The sequence below is a fragment of the Sorex araneus genome, chromosome 5 (genome assembly GCF_027595985.1).
Source record: "Sorex araneus isolate mSorAra2 chromosome 5, mSorAra2.pri, whole genome shotgun sequence".
NCBI classification, from domain to species: Eukaryota; Metazoa; Chordata; class Mammalia; order Eulipotyphla; family Soricidae; genus Sorex; species Sorex araneus.
Genome location: NC_073306.1, coordinates 178,921,504 through 178,935,510, shown reverse-complemented (window position 1 = coordinate 178,935,510; position 14,007 = coordinate 178,921,504). Strand labels below are relative to the sequence as shown.

Here is a 14,007-nt window from a genome sequence, read left to right as displayed (position 1 = left end):
ATGATGTGCTTTTCAGATAATACCATCCAGTCGATTTTCTGTTGCTGTTGTTGCTGTTCCGTGCAGAAACGGTAAGTCTTCCTGAAGGTAGCTTCTGGAAACTGAATCCATTCATTCTCTTCTTTGTCTGTTGGGAATCCACGTCTCTTTGTATCTGTTGCTTGCTTCCTTTGCCCAGGATGCTCTATTGCAAATTTCTCTCCATCAAGAGCCATTCATTAAAAGACATAGGTCAAGTGTCAGGTCTTCTATGATAATTTCTTGATATTCATGGACTTAACTTCTCCTTTGGTTGTGTTCCCATGGCATGTGTCCTAATTTTCTATTTTGTAGTTATTTCAGGTTTGCTGTTTATATGTCATGTTGTAATTTTACCCTTTTAGGGCAAGCTTCCTGTCTTACTGATTTCACCATTTCCCTCAAGCTCAGTGCTTTTTATTTTTTAGACTTTGGTTGGTGCCTAGCAAATGATTGCCCGAGAATAAAATCCAGGGCAAAAGAAGGGAGTTCAACAGACTGGAGCACGTGCTTTGCAAGCAGGAGCCCTGAGCCTGACTCGGTACCGCAGGGTCCACCGAGCCCCTCCAGGAGTAGACTTCTCCCCACTCAAACCTCTCCCAGAGTAGCTCCTGAGCATTTCTGGGAGTGGCCCACAAACAAAACAAATCAAAATTAAAAGGAGTAAAATCCAAGTAACATGATAGTCATTACAGCTACATTAAATGAGCCTGTCCTACATGTCACAGTGCTAAAAGGATCTCCTTTATTAAGCTTAAGTAGCTCTCAGAGTTGTCCATAGCTTTTTACAATCTCCATTTTGTGAACAAGGGAACTGGGGTTTAGAGAGATTGCCTTGCTTACCCAAAGCAACAGTGAAATGTAGAGCTAAAGTTCAGACTCAAGTTTTTAATCCACTACACCTTGACTATTGATAATACTTACCATCAAATGGGTTAATATAGATAATATGTTATCTATATGTATAGTAGACTTAATGGTTATATATATATCTATATGTTTATGTTTATTTAAATAAATGAAAAGCTTTGTGACTAAGAATAGAGTTTCATCATCACAGTTATAATTTAAGTCCTCAAAATGCTTGGGAGTCTGTATATACTTCCTCAACTGTATTTAATAACCGCCTATGCTTTTAGTAACTCTTTTTCTCGAATAAGAAACTGGGGGAAAATATTTGTTCAGGGAAATGGAATTAAGAGCGCTTCCAAATAAAAATACAGTAGGACAGAAACATGGATTTTTCTTACAAGCTTGGGTTTATAGATAATATAAGTGCAAATAATCCTTTGTAACGTGATTGTATTTCAATGCAGAGAAGAGAGAACACAAATAAGCCTGAGCAAAGATGAAGAACTTTCAGAAAAATATCCTCAGCATCGAAGAAAGTGGTTTCATGAATTGCAAAAGAAGAAGAAAGTGAGTACTATTTGGGGGAAGAAAGGGATTGAGAAAGGTTTATTTTTATGACCTACATTCACAAGGTACTCCTTGCTAAATGCAGAACCTTGCAACACAATAAGTTGCTTAATAGTCTTTTAGTGACGAAATCTCTAGAAAAATATGATAGTAAAATATAAATAGAGCATTGCACCGTATTTGAGCAGAAGTTAACGATGGATGGCAAATGGGGGAGGGGGAATTGTATCTTGGTTACTATGTCTTAAGGGCTGGTGTTTTCAGTTTGATATTGGGAAAAACGCAAGTTTACGATGAATGAATGGGAAGGGCTGATCTTCCTTTTCCAAGAGAAAAATCCTTGTAGCAAAGTAGAAACCATTGGCGAAAGGCAAATTTGTAAAATCATTATGTTAAAAAAAACAAACAAACAGCAAAAGTGATGCTGGTTAGAAAATTTACAAAATGGTGGTTGTGTTTCTGGATATAAATATCTTCTTGCTACTTCCTGTTCAAAGTTGAGCCTACCTTGGTTTCTGGGTTGGTGCAGTTGGAGGGGAGAGGGAAGGAGCAGGCTACATGCTCTCCCTTTTCGCTCTCTCTTTTTATTCCAAGCACAGCTTGCTAAACTAATGGTTCAATTTACTCCTTCACATTTACAGTCTAACCGGGACCGTGCACAGCCCTCAAAGCGCAAGCCCCTGCCTCCACTCCCACCCTCCGAGGTTGGCGAAGAGAAAATCCAGGTCAAGGCGCTGTATGATTTCGTGCCTAGAGAGCCCTGTGATTTAGCCCTGAAGAGAGCCGAGGTATACCTGATAGTGGAGAAGTATAACCCGCACTGGTGGAAGGCAAGAGACCACTGGGGGTAAGACTGGTACTCTCGGTTCTTGCAAGGCTCCTCCTCTTTCATGCTTGAAAGGCTTCCGAAGCACAAAGAAACCTCTGGGTAGTGGATCCGTTTCTCCAGGATTTTCGCGTGTGCCTCACTGTGCCCACACCTGCCTATCCACGTGAACATGATAGGTCCGTGAGCCGGGTAGAGCTCGGAGCTCGCCTCACAGCCTGATTCTGACTTTCCCTGTTGTCGTGACCATGGACACACTTACCCTCTCTGGTTTCCATTTTTATATTTGTAACTTGGGAATCATAATCCCTCCCAGTTTGACTATGATTAAGATTTTGTACTGATATCTTTTCCCTGTTAAACCCTGGAGTAGGAGCAGGAACCTATCTTACCCGGATGTACCTTTCTCTTATTTTGGCGGGGCGGGGTGGGGTGGAGAGCACACCCAGCAATGCTCACACACCTGGCCGCCTTGGGCGTCAATATGACGTACTGGCATCAAACCTGGGTTGGCCATGTGCAAGGAAAATGCCTTACCCAGTGTACTCTCGCTGCTGGGGCACATTTGCACATTTTTATAATGATTTATTATCAAAGTAAACATTGAGGTGGTTGTTGAATTTAGTTAAAAAGAAAAAAAGATCCTCGGATGCAATTTGATTTCAGCTTGTTGTCATAGAGTGTCAAGTCCAGGGTATAAAAGAGTTTTGAGTCTCTGGGCTCCCTGAGAGAGTATACACTGATTTCTGATTTTTGCCAAGATTTGGTGGCTCAAAAGTATTATAATGATTATAATTATTAGAAATATGTAAATTATATCTATCATGACTAATATGTTCTTGATCATTTGCTTTTTAAAAAAAAAATGCTCGGGTAGAGCATTTGCCTTGCATGCGGCCAACCTGGGTTCTATTCCCAGCATCCCATATGGTCCCCCGAGCACCCCCAGGAGTAATTCCTGAGTGTAAAGCCAGGAGTAACCCCTGTGCATCGCCGGGTGTGACCCAAAAAGAAAAAAAAAATCAATTGTTAGTTTAAGCTTAACATGTGAAGGAGAATTTTCGTGGGAATAAAAACATTAATAAGTTGAGGTCTGTGTAATAAGCTACTTCTATTGTGCTCGGTTATCATGCCTCAGATTTAAAAAGTGACCTAAAATTAAACAAGAAAATCTGTTCATTTTTAGTTTCCATGTTAATGAAGTTTCTTAATGATATGTAAAATGTATAATAAAAATGCCAACACTATTATTTGTGCCTAGCTCTAAATTCAGTCTCATGCCAACATAAACTCCACAATTCCAGTACCCTTCTACATAATTTTTGGTAATCTATGCACATTTTGAAATATATGGCTTAGTTTGCATTTTTCATTCACCTAAATCTTATACTTTATGCATCATTCTGTAACTTGCTCTTAATTCTCAGTAATACATTTTGGGCATCTTCTCATCATTTCAAGTGTTGATGGAAGTTTAAGAAAAGAGAAATGTTCTGTCTGCTGAGGGGTGTAAGTCAGTCTGTAGTCAACTGGTTCAAAGGTAGCTTGCTGCATCTACTGAAAGATCTTTGCATTTGGCAACCTAGAAAATGCTGCTTAGTAACTTTCTTAGAGAAATATGCTTACTTGTGCAGAAGAAAGGATGTTCAAGAATTTCTTTAAAAGATTGAAACTATAGAGACTGGCTACATTCCAGAATATTTCTGAAATATTCTACAGCAATTAAGAAAAGTTAGGCCAATATTATTGAAGTAGAAGTGCTTTAACCAGTCAATATGATGCCCCATGATCATAAAAGTACCTCTTTTCACTCTTTTTTTGTGTTGTGTGTTTTTTTGGTCATACCTGAATATACTCAGGGCATATTCCTGGCATTGTGTATAGGGACCACTGTTCAGAGACTGTATGTGGTGCCAGGGATTAAGCCAGGTGAGTTGTATGTAAGGCAAGGAACTTAACCACTGTATTATCCATCTGACCCCTCTTTTCACTCCTTGATATTGTTGTCATAAAATTTCATCAATGATTAAGTTATAAGTCAGAATACTAGTGTTTATCATGCAGAGGTGTTAGTTGAATGTGGAAAAGAAAATTCTTCTTTTCCCTCTTTTAGTAATTTCATCAATAAAATGACTTTGATTTCCCTATTCACCTATAAGGCATTAAAAAGAGTATTGCTATGAAAATGCTACAGACATACCAAGTTGTTTGATTTTTGTTATGCCTTTTGTTGTAGGAACGAAGGCTTAATCCCAAGCAACTACGTGACAGAAAACAAAAAAACCAATTTAGAAATATATGAGTAAGTCTTTTCCAAAATATGCTCTTTGGTTAATCTATGAAAATCAAGCTCATTTTGGCAGTTTATAAAGGTAACTACTTTTGGGGGCTTTAAAAGGAAAAGAAAGTAACACATCTGTCTGCTTTAACTTAAGAGATCTTTGATCTTTTTACTGGTTGATTCAGAAACCTTGTTTTGGTTGTTGTTAAACTGCTTTTTGTTTTGTTTCAAATGAGTGCTTTCCTCTCTCCCCCCCCCCCCCTCTCTCTCTCTCTCTCTCTCTCTCTCTCTCTCTCTCTCTCTGTCTCTCTCTCTCTCTTTCTCTCTCTCCAGCAATAGCATATAACCAAATACTTGTCTTGTACTGTTTTACTTTCTGGAAAATTTAGTTATTTAAAAATTGTAAATTTTTAATGAATGATAAATTGGACTTAATGTATGGATACTTAACTCTAGTTTGGCTCATGTTTGAAATGTTTTGGAACTAGCTGGAGATGAGAAATAGGCTAGTGGCTGCTCTTTGGAAGAACTTCGAGTATGTTTACCAGAGGTCTACCTAGAAATCTAATTTTGTCATGATGATACAATGGAAGATGGAGGAAACTGTAGCCTCTCACTTCAGTTTGTCATGCTGTAGCTCAGAAACCAAAGCTGACAGACCAGTTGACAGATATAGAACAGCAGAGCAGGGAGCAGGCCTGGTGATTTTGGCATCGAGGCCGGCAATGTGAGTTCTGAGTTCTGTGGACACGTAAATACTTGCTTTACAATTATATAGGCTGCAGCGGGTGGTTGAGTATAGAGGTAGGAAAGACAGGTAGGTCTGCTCTGTTGCAATGGGGGAGGCTATCCTCAGCATATCCATCTTCTAAAGCCGATCCAATTTCACAAGCATGGGTGAATAATGTGAATTTTACTGGAGAAACAGGAAGATTGACCACAGGATGCATGTTACATCAATCACACCTGACCCTTCTCTGTTCTGAGAGCTGCTCATTCTCTTCCCTGCCAGCCCCCTCAGCTACATCACGGGTCTCTTCTCTCTTTTCCCTTCCTTGCACCACCTTGCTGTGGTTGTATTCTGTGTATTATGTGTATTTACTCTATGGTTTAGCTCTTGACTCTATGATTTAGCTCTGCTCCAAAGATCCAGTCTCCACTTGGTAAAACAAAGGCCCAAGTTGGCGAAGCTCACCATTTTTTTAGAAAGCAGTTCTGTGGGCAGCAATATGGCAGTGATACAGTACTTGATGTGTATGTGAGGCCCTGGGTTTGATTCCTTGTTATTGTCCAAAATAGTAGCGACTGGGCGGGGGGGAGGGGGGGATGGCTCAAAGAACTGGGGTGCTTGCTTTGGGAGCCCCAACACCACTTAGAAGTTTCTCCAACAGACAAAACAAAACAACTGCACCAGGCTCTACTGAACACGTTCAGCAGGGCTCTCCCTGCGAATGCCCTCCCACTCACCGTCCACTCAACATCACCGCTGCCCAACTCCAACAGCACATCTCCAGCAGGCGAGGTTGCTGGTGGGGGTTTGTTTATCTGGCAGTCTCCTGCTGAGAAATTGAAAAGAGGATGAGACTTGAATGAATCTCATATTCCCTGTTAGCATCTTTCATGAGATGAGAAGAGGTAAATTTGAAGGTAAACTGACACAGTGGCCTGGAGTCTAGTGGAAGCTGTGTGCTAACCAGTGGGAGACGCTCTCTCCTTCGCTATCAGTTAGTATTCTTGTCCCTTTCCTGGCTTCATGCTCGGTGTAGAGTCTGGCTCTAGAAACTTGCTTATGCTCTAGATACTGGATCACTTGATTTTTTTTTTTAAGGGGGCCTTGCCCAGTTGTACTCAGAACTTAAATACTGGGTCATTTGGCATCAAATAGCTCTGATGTTAGAAGAGTTATCATTTCCTCTGACCTTGATTGATTTTATTTTAAAAATAAAATCAAATAAAAAAGTCTTTATTTTAAAAAAAATTTTATTTTATAAGGTAGTTCACAGTATTTGATTACATTTAATATTCAAAAACCAATCCCACCACCATTGATGTGTCTTTAAAGTTCATGTTTTTTCATCCCTCCAATGATGGGGTTCAAGTTTTTAATTTTATTATTGGTGCTTTAATTTTTTAAAAAAATTACTTAAAAATTAAAAGCTATAATAAAGATGTAATAATTATTGATATATATATTTCACTAAAATTTATCAACCATTTACTATGTGCCTAGTATCCTTCTCATGACTGCACAGAGATCCTGCAGATGGATTACTATGGTTTGGGCTTAGACATGAGAGAAATCTGGGTTCAGATCCTGACATCAGCAACTCACAGCAGTATGGGTCTGAGCAAAGTTACCTGCTCTGTAAAATGTAAATAAAAACTGAAAACTGGAGCCCTACTGTTTTATACAGTATATGGAAAATGTTGAAAGTATTCTAGCCATTCTAGCTATTCTTCCGAACTGTGAAACTACTAAGAAAAGCACTGACCCTTTGGAGGACATTTGCGTGGCATCCCGTCTGACTTCAGCAGAGTCAGTTTGTTGTTTCTGTTTATTGAGCAGTCACGATGCAGCAGATGTTAGCTGCGGAGATCCAGCACAGAATACAGTTTCTGTCTTCAGGAACTTACAGTTACATGAGAAAATATGGACATGAAACAACCAAATGGAGCATTTCAGAGGGTGGGGTCCTGAAGGGACAGGGTGGGACTCTGGGGAGAAAACAGTAGGGAAGTGAATGTTATTTAGATATTAAGTTGGTGTGGCTTGGACCTTCTTAAGAAAGTAGCAGAGTGTAATATCACAGCATCACTGCTAGGCTTCTCCCCTTGTGATGAGCAGACGACTCTCAGTCTGGGATCATCTTCAATCATTCCCTCTTTCTCTTCATCATCTTTTTTTAACACCTAGTTTCAAGGTGGGGCCATTAGCACTTTTAATGCCTGCTGTTCTCATTCCACAGTGACTCTCCCCAAGGTGAGGGGAAGCACAGGGTGAGATGAGATGTGTGATCACAAAATAATTAGTGAGTGCGGTGGCTGTGGTATCTATCTCGCCCGCTACGGCGTTTGGTGGCCATGAGCTGCTTCCCAACCCTGGCCTGCAGCCGCTGCCAAAAGACAGAAGGAGCAAACCGGGCCACCAGGCTGGTTGGTGATCAGTTGCCGTTTATTCCCTTCTCCCGATGCACCTGTTCCAGTCTCACCAAGTGCCCCAATCCTGTCTCACACTGTCCTTCATTCCCGTCTCCTCCTGTCCCCCATGCTAGTTCCATGCTCCATCTCACTGCCTTGGTCTCCAGCCCAACCTCCCAGCATTGGGGGTAGCAACTACAACTAGGTCTGGTGGCACAATCAACATATGAAAGCCCTTCCTTCAGAGGGAGGTTCTTCTAAGATAAGACAAAGATCTCCTGCAGCCTGGAGATCCACTCAAGGGGGAAATACTACCTAAGGGTGTGTTTCTCCTTTCCTGAGTCCAACAGCCATTTAAACATTCATCTTAATTCTACTTCTTAATAATACTAGTCATTTTGTATGGACACAGTCACTGTCACTGTCAACCTGTTATTCTTTGATTTACTCGAGCGGGCACCAGTAATGTCTCTATTACACTCAGCCCCGAGATTTTAGCAGGCTCTCTTTACTCATCTTTCCCAACGATTGGAGGCCCTTTCAGGGTCAGGGAAATGAGACCTATCATTACTGTTTTTGGCACATCGAATACACCACGGGTAGCTTGCCAGGCTCTGCCCTTGCGGGTGGGATAGTCTCAGTAGCTTGCTGGGCTCTCTGAGAGGTATATATATATGATGCCAGGGTAGCTCACAGCTTGCCCTAGGTCCATACAGTCCCTCATCAGGACCCTGCTTTTGGGGTGCTAGGAACTAAGGGCAACTGAGGCTTAAGTCGAGAAAACAGATGCCAGGAGTGACTATTACTTGGAGTCAATTAACTCCCAAGTTACAAAAACATAGCATTAACTGTCTTTCTGTGCCTATACAAAAGGGCATTGCTCTAAAGTAAACTATGAAAAGAACATAAGGGAAGGAGAAAAGCAATATTTCACTTTCAAATACAAATCCAGAGATTTCTGAGGAATTTGACTTTACAAGTCACAGGTACTGCTTAGGGGAAATAGGTGATTAACTGGTTGGAGAAGCAGAGTACAGAGAAGAGGTTAAAGATAAACACAGAGGAATGGGAGTGTCTCAGGAGCACTGTGATGGGTGTAACCCAATAATCCTAAGCTCCCTGAGGCCAGGGAGTAGCGACAAACCAATGTTATCCTACAAGTTCCATCCTCAGAGTCCATGCAGAGTTTCCTGCAGTCTCACTGGCTCATTATGACTCAATGTATGATTGTAGATATACATATATGACTTTTCCTTAGACTACCCTTAAAAAAAAAAGTACTTCTGGTAAACACCAGATGAGCTCCGTTTAAGAATCTTGCTTTGAAATGAGAATTTTTCTGTGCTTCTTGCTCTCTCCTTTGTTCTACCATTTCCTCTCTATTTCCTGAACAATGTTTGTTCACTCAGTAGCTGTTCTCCTAGCAGACTAGATGCTTAACTTAGAAGATGATCTAATCATATTTACTATACACATTCTAAAGTTATGAAGTCATTTTTTAAAGGTTTTTTAAAAAATATTTTTAAAGTATGTGATTTTTTTTTGGCTTTTTGGGACACAGCCAGCAGTGCTCAGGGGTTACTCCTGACTCTGTAGTCAGGAATTACTGGGTATAGTAAATCCTGGCAGTTCTTAGGGCACTATATGGTTGGCCACATGCACTTCCCCACTGTGCTATCACTCTGGTCCTATTAAGTCATTTAAAGTATGTTTTATGCAGAGAAAGCACAAGACTGGAGGAAAAAGCTTGGAGATTTTGAGAAAAAAAAATCCAATGCGTCAGGATTTAGTGCGAAGGGAGGGGAAGGAGACAGGTGAGTCGGAAGGGCACCTTGGCTCAGGGCAATATAACAGTTATTCTGTTTACACCGCTGAACTGCTCACTCTCCTGGAAGATCCCAGCAGCAGCAGTCAGTAAGTTAGGGTGAGTTCGGGATTGGAGAGAGAGTACAGCTGGTAGGACTTTGAATTATATATGGCTGACTTGGATTTGTTCCCTGTCACCCTCTATAGTCCCTTAGGTCCTGCCAGAAGTGATCTCTGAACACAGAGCCAGGAATAAGCCCTGAGAACTCCTGGGTCTGACCCAACCCCCTTCCCCAACCCCAGTTAAAAAAATTCAGAGTGAGTTTTAATTTTGAGAGTCACATAGCAAAACTTTAAAATCATGCCAATAGGAAGTTCTCAAAAGGAAATAAGTGGGTATTTTCCAGTTTTCCTACTAAAGTGTTTTATTAATTTGCTTAGATGATTTGCAATATTGTTTCTTTTTAAAAAATTTTTTTTTAAATTTTATTGAATCACCATGAGATAGTTACAAGCTTTTATGTTTGGGTTACAGTCTCACAATGATAAAACACCCATCCCTCCAACAGTGCACATTCCCCATCACCAGTATCCCAGGTATACCCCACCTTTCCCACACTCCCCCTGCCTCTATGACAGACAGTATTCCCCATACTCTCTCTCTACTTTTGGGCATTATAGCTTGCAACAGACACTGAGAGGTCATCATGTTTGGTCCATTATCTACTTTCGGCACGCATCTCCCGTCCCGACTGATTCCTCCAGCCATCATTTTCTTAGTGATCCCTTCTCTATTCCATCTGCCTTCTCCCCTCCACTCATGAAGCAGACTTCCAGCTATGGGGCAATCCCCCTGGCCCTTGTATCTACTGTCTTTGGGTGTCAGCCTCATGTGATGCTACCCTACACTCCACAAATGAGTGCAGCTCCTCTATGTCTGTCCCTCTCTTTCTGACTCATTTCACTTAGCATGATACTTTCTATGTTTATCCATTTATAAGCAAATTTCATGACTTCATCTCTCCTAACAGCTGCATAGTATTCCATTGTGTAGATGTACCAAAGTTTCTTTAACCAGTCATCTGTTTTAGGGCACTCGGGTTGTTTCCATATTTTGGCTATTGTGAACAGTGCTGCGATGAATATATAGGTACAGATGTCATTTCTACTGTGGTCTTTTTCATCCTCGGGATATATTCCCAGAAGTGGTTGCAATACTGTTTCATCAACGTTTCAGGCCTAGAATGTTGCTGCACTAGACTCACCTCAGTGCATTAGCCTCTCCACCTGTATCCGGGCCCCTCTCACCCACCCCTAGTTAACAAACTTGGTCCTCTAATGTTTCCGTGTATGTCATTAAAAAATAAAGAGAGTAAAGAAATGGAGTGTCCTTTCTGGAAATAATAACATTTTAAAAATAATGTTTACTGCATTTACAGGTGGTACCATCGAAACATTACCAGAAATCAGGCTGAGCATTTTTTGAGACAAGAGGTAATTCCATTTATTTATGCTTAAATATCAATATTTTCAGACTTTCTAAAAGATGTACATTATAAAGTCTTTACCGAACTAAAAAGTTTTACGACTTCTCTCTCTTGAGTTTTGAAAATATCATTACTAATTCATCTGTACTATGGCTTTTGTAATGAGTTGTAATTAGATGAATTTGTGTCTAATCATATTTTCCACTTACTCTCTTCAGAATTTTATAAATCTGCTTCTCTGTACTGATTTCAGTTCCACACACTGAAGGATCTTCATTTACTCCAAAGAACAGTCTGCCATGGTACCATCTGCATACAGAGCGCAGATGCATTTATACCAAAGCCATCAAAGATCCATTTTATTTAAGTTTGCTTAAAGTTATTAAAATCAAAAAAGTAGAAATTTACATGCCTTTGTACTTTTCGTGGTTTTTTTTTTCCCCCCTTTTTGGTTTTTGGGTCACATCTGGTGATGCTCAGGGGCTGCTCTCTACACCCAGGAATTACTCCTAGTGGGGCTCAGGCAACCATGTGGGATGCCAGGTATCAAACCAGGGTCAGTTATATGCAAGGCAAGTGCAGTGCCCACTGTACTATCTCTCCAGGCCCCCTTTTATGCCTTTTGGGAACAAAGGGAAGAAAAAAGATTAATGAAATAACAAACTCAGTTCAAAACTACTAATTCAGGTCAAGACAGAACAAAAGTGTGTAGCTTCAATTTCCAACAGACAAGTAAGTAAATAGAGAGTCAAAACTAGAAAGTAGGTGAGAGGTGCGGACAGCATTATGCACTGGTTTGGGAGGTGAAGGAAATCTAGACAGATGAGAGAAACAATCATGTCTGTAAGCGAAGTGTCAGTGCCAGTAATGACCCAGGAAGCAGGCAAGATGCAATGTAGCTGGAATGCAGACAGAGCCTCAGGGGCAGGGGTGATGGTGGCTGGAGGGTGGCGTTTGGGTCTTTCTTCCTTTGTTTTGGAGGAAGGGCAATGCATGGTGACAACAAGGGGTCTTTATAAAGTGCCAGGAGTAGGACCAGAAGAGACTGAGGTGTGACGGCTCATCAGAGGTGAGGAAAGGACGTTGTAAGCACAACACTAGTACATGTATTGGTCAGAGGTGACATGGGTGGAGTGTGGGCTGTGCAGATTCAGTGGGAGAGTTCCAGTCAGAAAGGAAACCAGACCCAGGTGGGCACCTGCTCTGCCTGCAGAGACTAGGAGGGGGATTAGGAAATGCTCCTCGTTAGCCACAAAGGGGAACATTAGCACATGAAACCCCTTACCCCCTTATCTTCCTTCACCCCTCCCCGAGGCAACCTCAACCGTCAGGAATGTTCCCATTTGGTCTGTGAATTTATCTTTTGATCTTTGGTATATGCAGAAAGAATCCTAGTCCAAGTATATCAGTTTTAACATTTGACATAACAGTATCATAGGTATGTTAGCATTTTAATTAAACTTTTATATTTAAAATTTTGTCGGTATGGGCACATATAGCTTTAATAAATGTATTTAGAGACATTTTATTTTGTGATGTCCACATGTTCATTTGTTTGTTTTCAACATATGCCTGATTAATTCTTACTTGGTTGTGAAAAACATAAAAAGTGTGTATTTTATACATAATGTGCACATATACAAATATATTGCTGGTTCTAAGAGTTCTGGTATTTTGTGTAGCTTTTATTCTGTTAGGTTCACAAGAGAGCCTGACTTCTAATTTCCTGTTTTCTGTATAGGTTGTAGTAGCATCATAAAATGATTTGAGGCATGGAACATTATTTTGTTTTCCAATCTCTGGAATAGTTAATATTGGATAGAAGTTAATTTGTTCCTTTAAATGAAGATATATGCATGCACACGCACACACATTATTAGTTCCTTAAGAGTTAGATATATTTCCCAATATTATTTGAACATACTGCTTTTTAAAATAAGTATTTGACTAATGATTTAAATTTCCTTTTATAGATGCTTGATAATTTATACTTTGCCTCAAAAATTATCTGCTTTATATTTATTTTCAAATTTCTTGTACATATCATTCACAGAAATATCTTTTTAATTTATTTAGTGGTTCAGTACTCATTATACTCTTATGATTTAAAAATCAAAAGTTTTGAAAAGTTTTCTTTTTTTTTTTTTTTTTTTTATCTTTTTGGGTGACACCCGGTGATGCTCAGGGGTTACTTCTGTCTCTGCACTCAGGAATTACTCCTGGTGGTGCTCAGAAACCATATGGGATGCCAGGGGTCAAACCTGAGTTGGCCTTATGCAGGGCAAAATCCCAGTCTGCTGTACTATCACTCTGGCTCCAGTTTTGAAAAGTTTTATTTAATTTCTGTACCCAAGAGTTCCAACCCAAAGGCAAACCTCTATTGTAGTTCCATTTGTGAATTTTTATATAGAAAACTGGGTCAAAGTGTGAAATGTACATTTCTGTTTTTTAAGATTTCTTCTATAAAATTTGTATCCATTTTTTATTTTTTTAAAGGCCACACGGGACCATCAGGTGTGTGTGTGTGTGTGTGTGTGTGTGTGTGTGTGTGTGTGTGTGTGTGTGTGTTTGTGTGTACTCCTGGTAGTGCTAGGCGGAGCTTGTGTGTGTGTGTGTGTGTGTGTGTGTGTGTGTGTGTGTATGTGTGTGTGTGGACTCCTGGTAGCCTGGTAGTGCTAGGCGGAGCTTGTGGTGCCAGGGATTGAACTCACAGCCCTGCACAAGCTGGGCATGCCCTCTAAGCCATTATAGTATCTCCCTGGCCACATACTGTTTTTCCTTTGGTGACTAATCCTGAGTGCTTGAAGACTCTGCAGTTCAGTGGTGGAGCACATGCCTTGCATGTGTGAAGCCCTGGGTTCAGTCTCCTGGTACTGAAAAATTAAGGGAAAATAAAAAAGAGGAGAAAATATACATGTATGGGAGGAGGTAGAGAAAATTGCCTGTTGGATTAGGTTTACCTGGAGGGTCCGGTCGTCCTGTGTGGGTGGTGACGCTCTCAAGCAAAGCTACAGCGTTTCTCCAGAGTCTAT

The 14,007-nt window shown here is 40.5% G+C and overlaps 1 protein-coding gene across 1 annotated transcript in view; it reads left to right on the top strand.

Moving 5' to 3' along the window:
- The window catches only part of TXK (TXK tyrosine kinase), a 41,020-nt gene continuing 27,013 nt past the window's right edge, over positions 1-14,007 (top strand). Inside the window, exons 1-5 of the mRNA XM_004607994.2 lie at positions 1-71; positions 1,335-1,437; positions 2,079-2,284; positions 4,500-4,565; positions 10,928-10,982. Coding sequence (XP_004608051.1) covers positions 1-71; positions 1,335-1,437; positions 2,079-2,284; positions 4,500-4,565; positions 10,928-10,982 — 501 coding nt within the window. The remainder of the gene's footprint in view (positions 72-1,334; positions 1,438-2,078; positions 2,285-4,499; positions 4,566-10,927; positions 10,983-14,007) is intronic.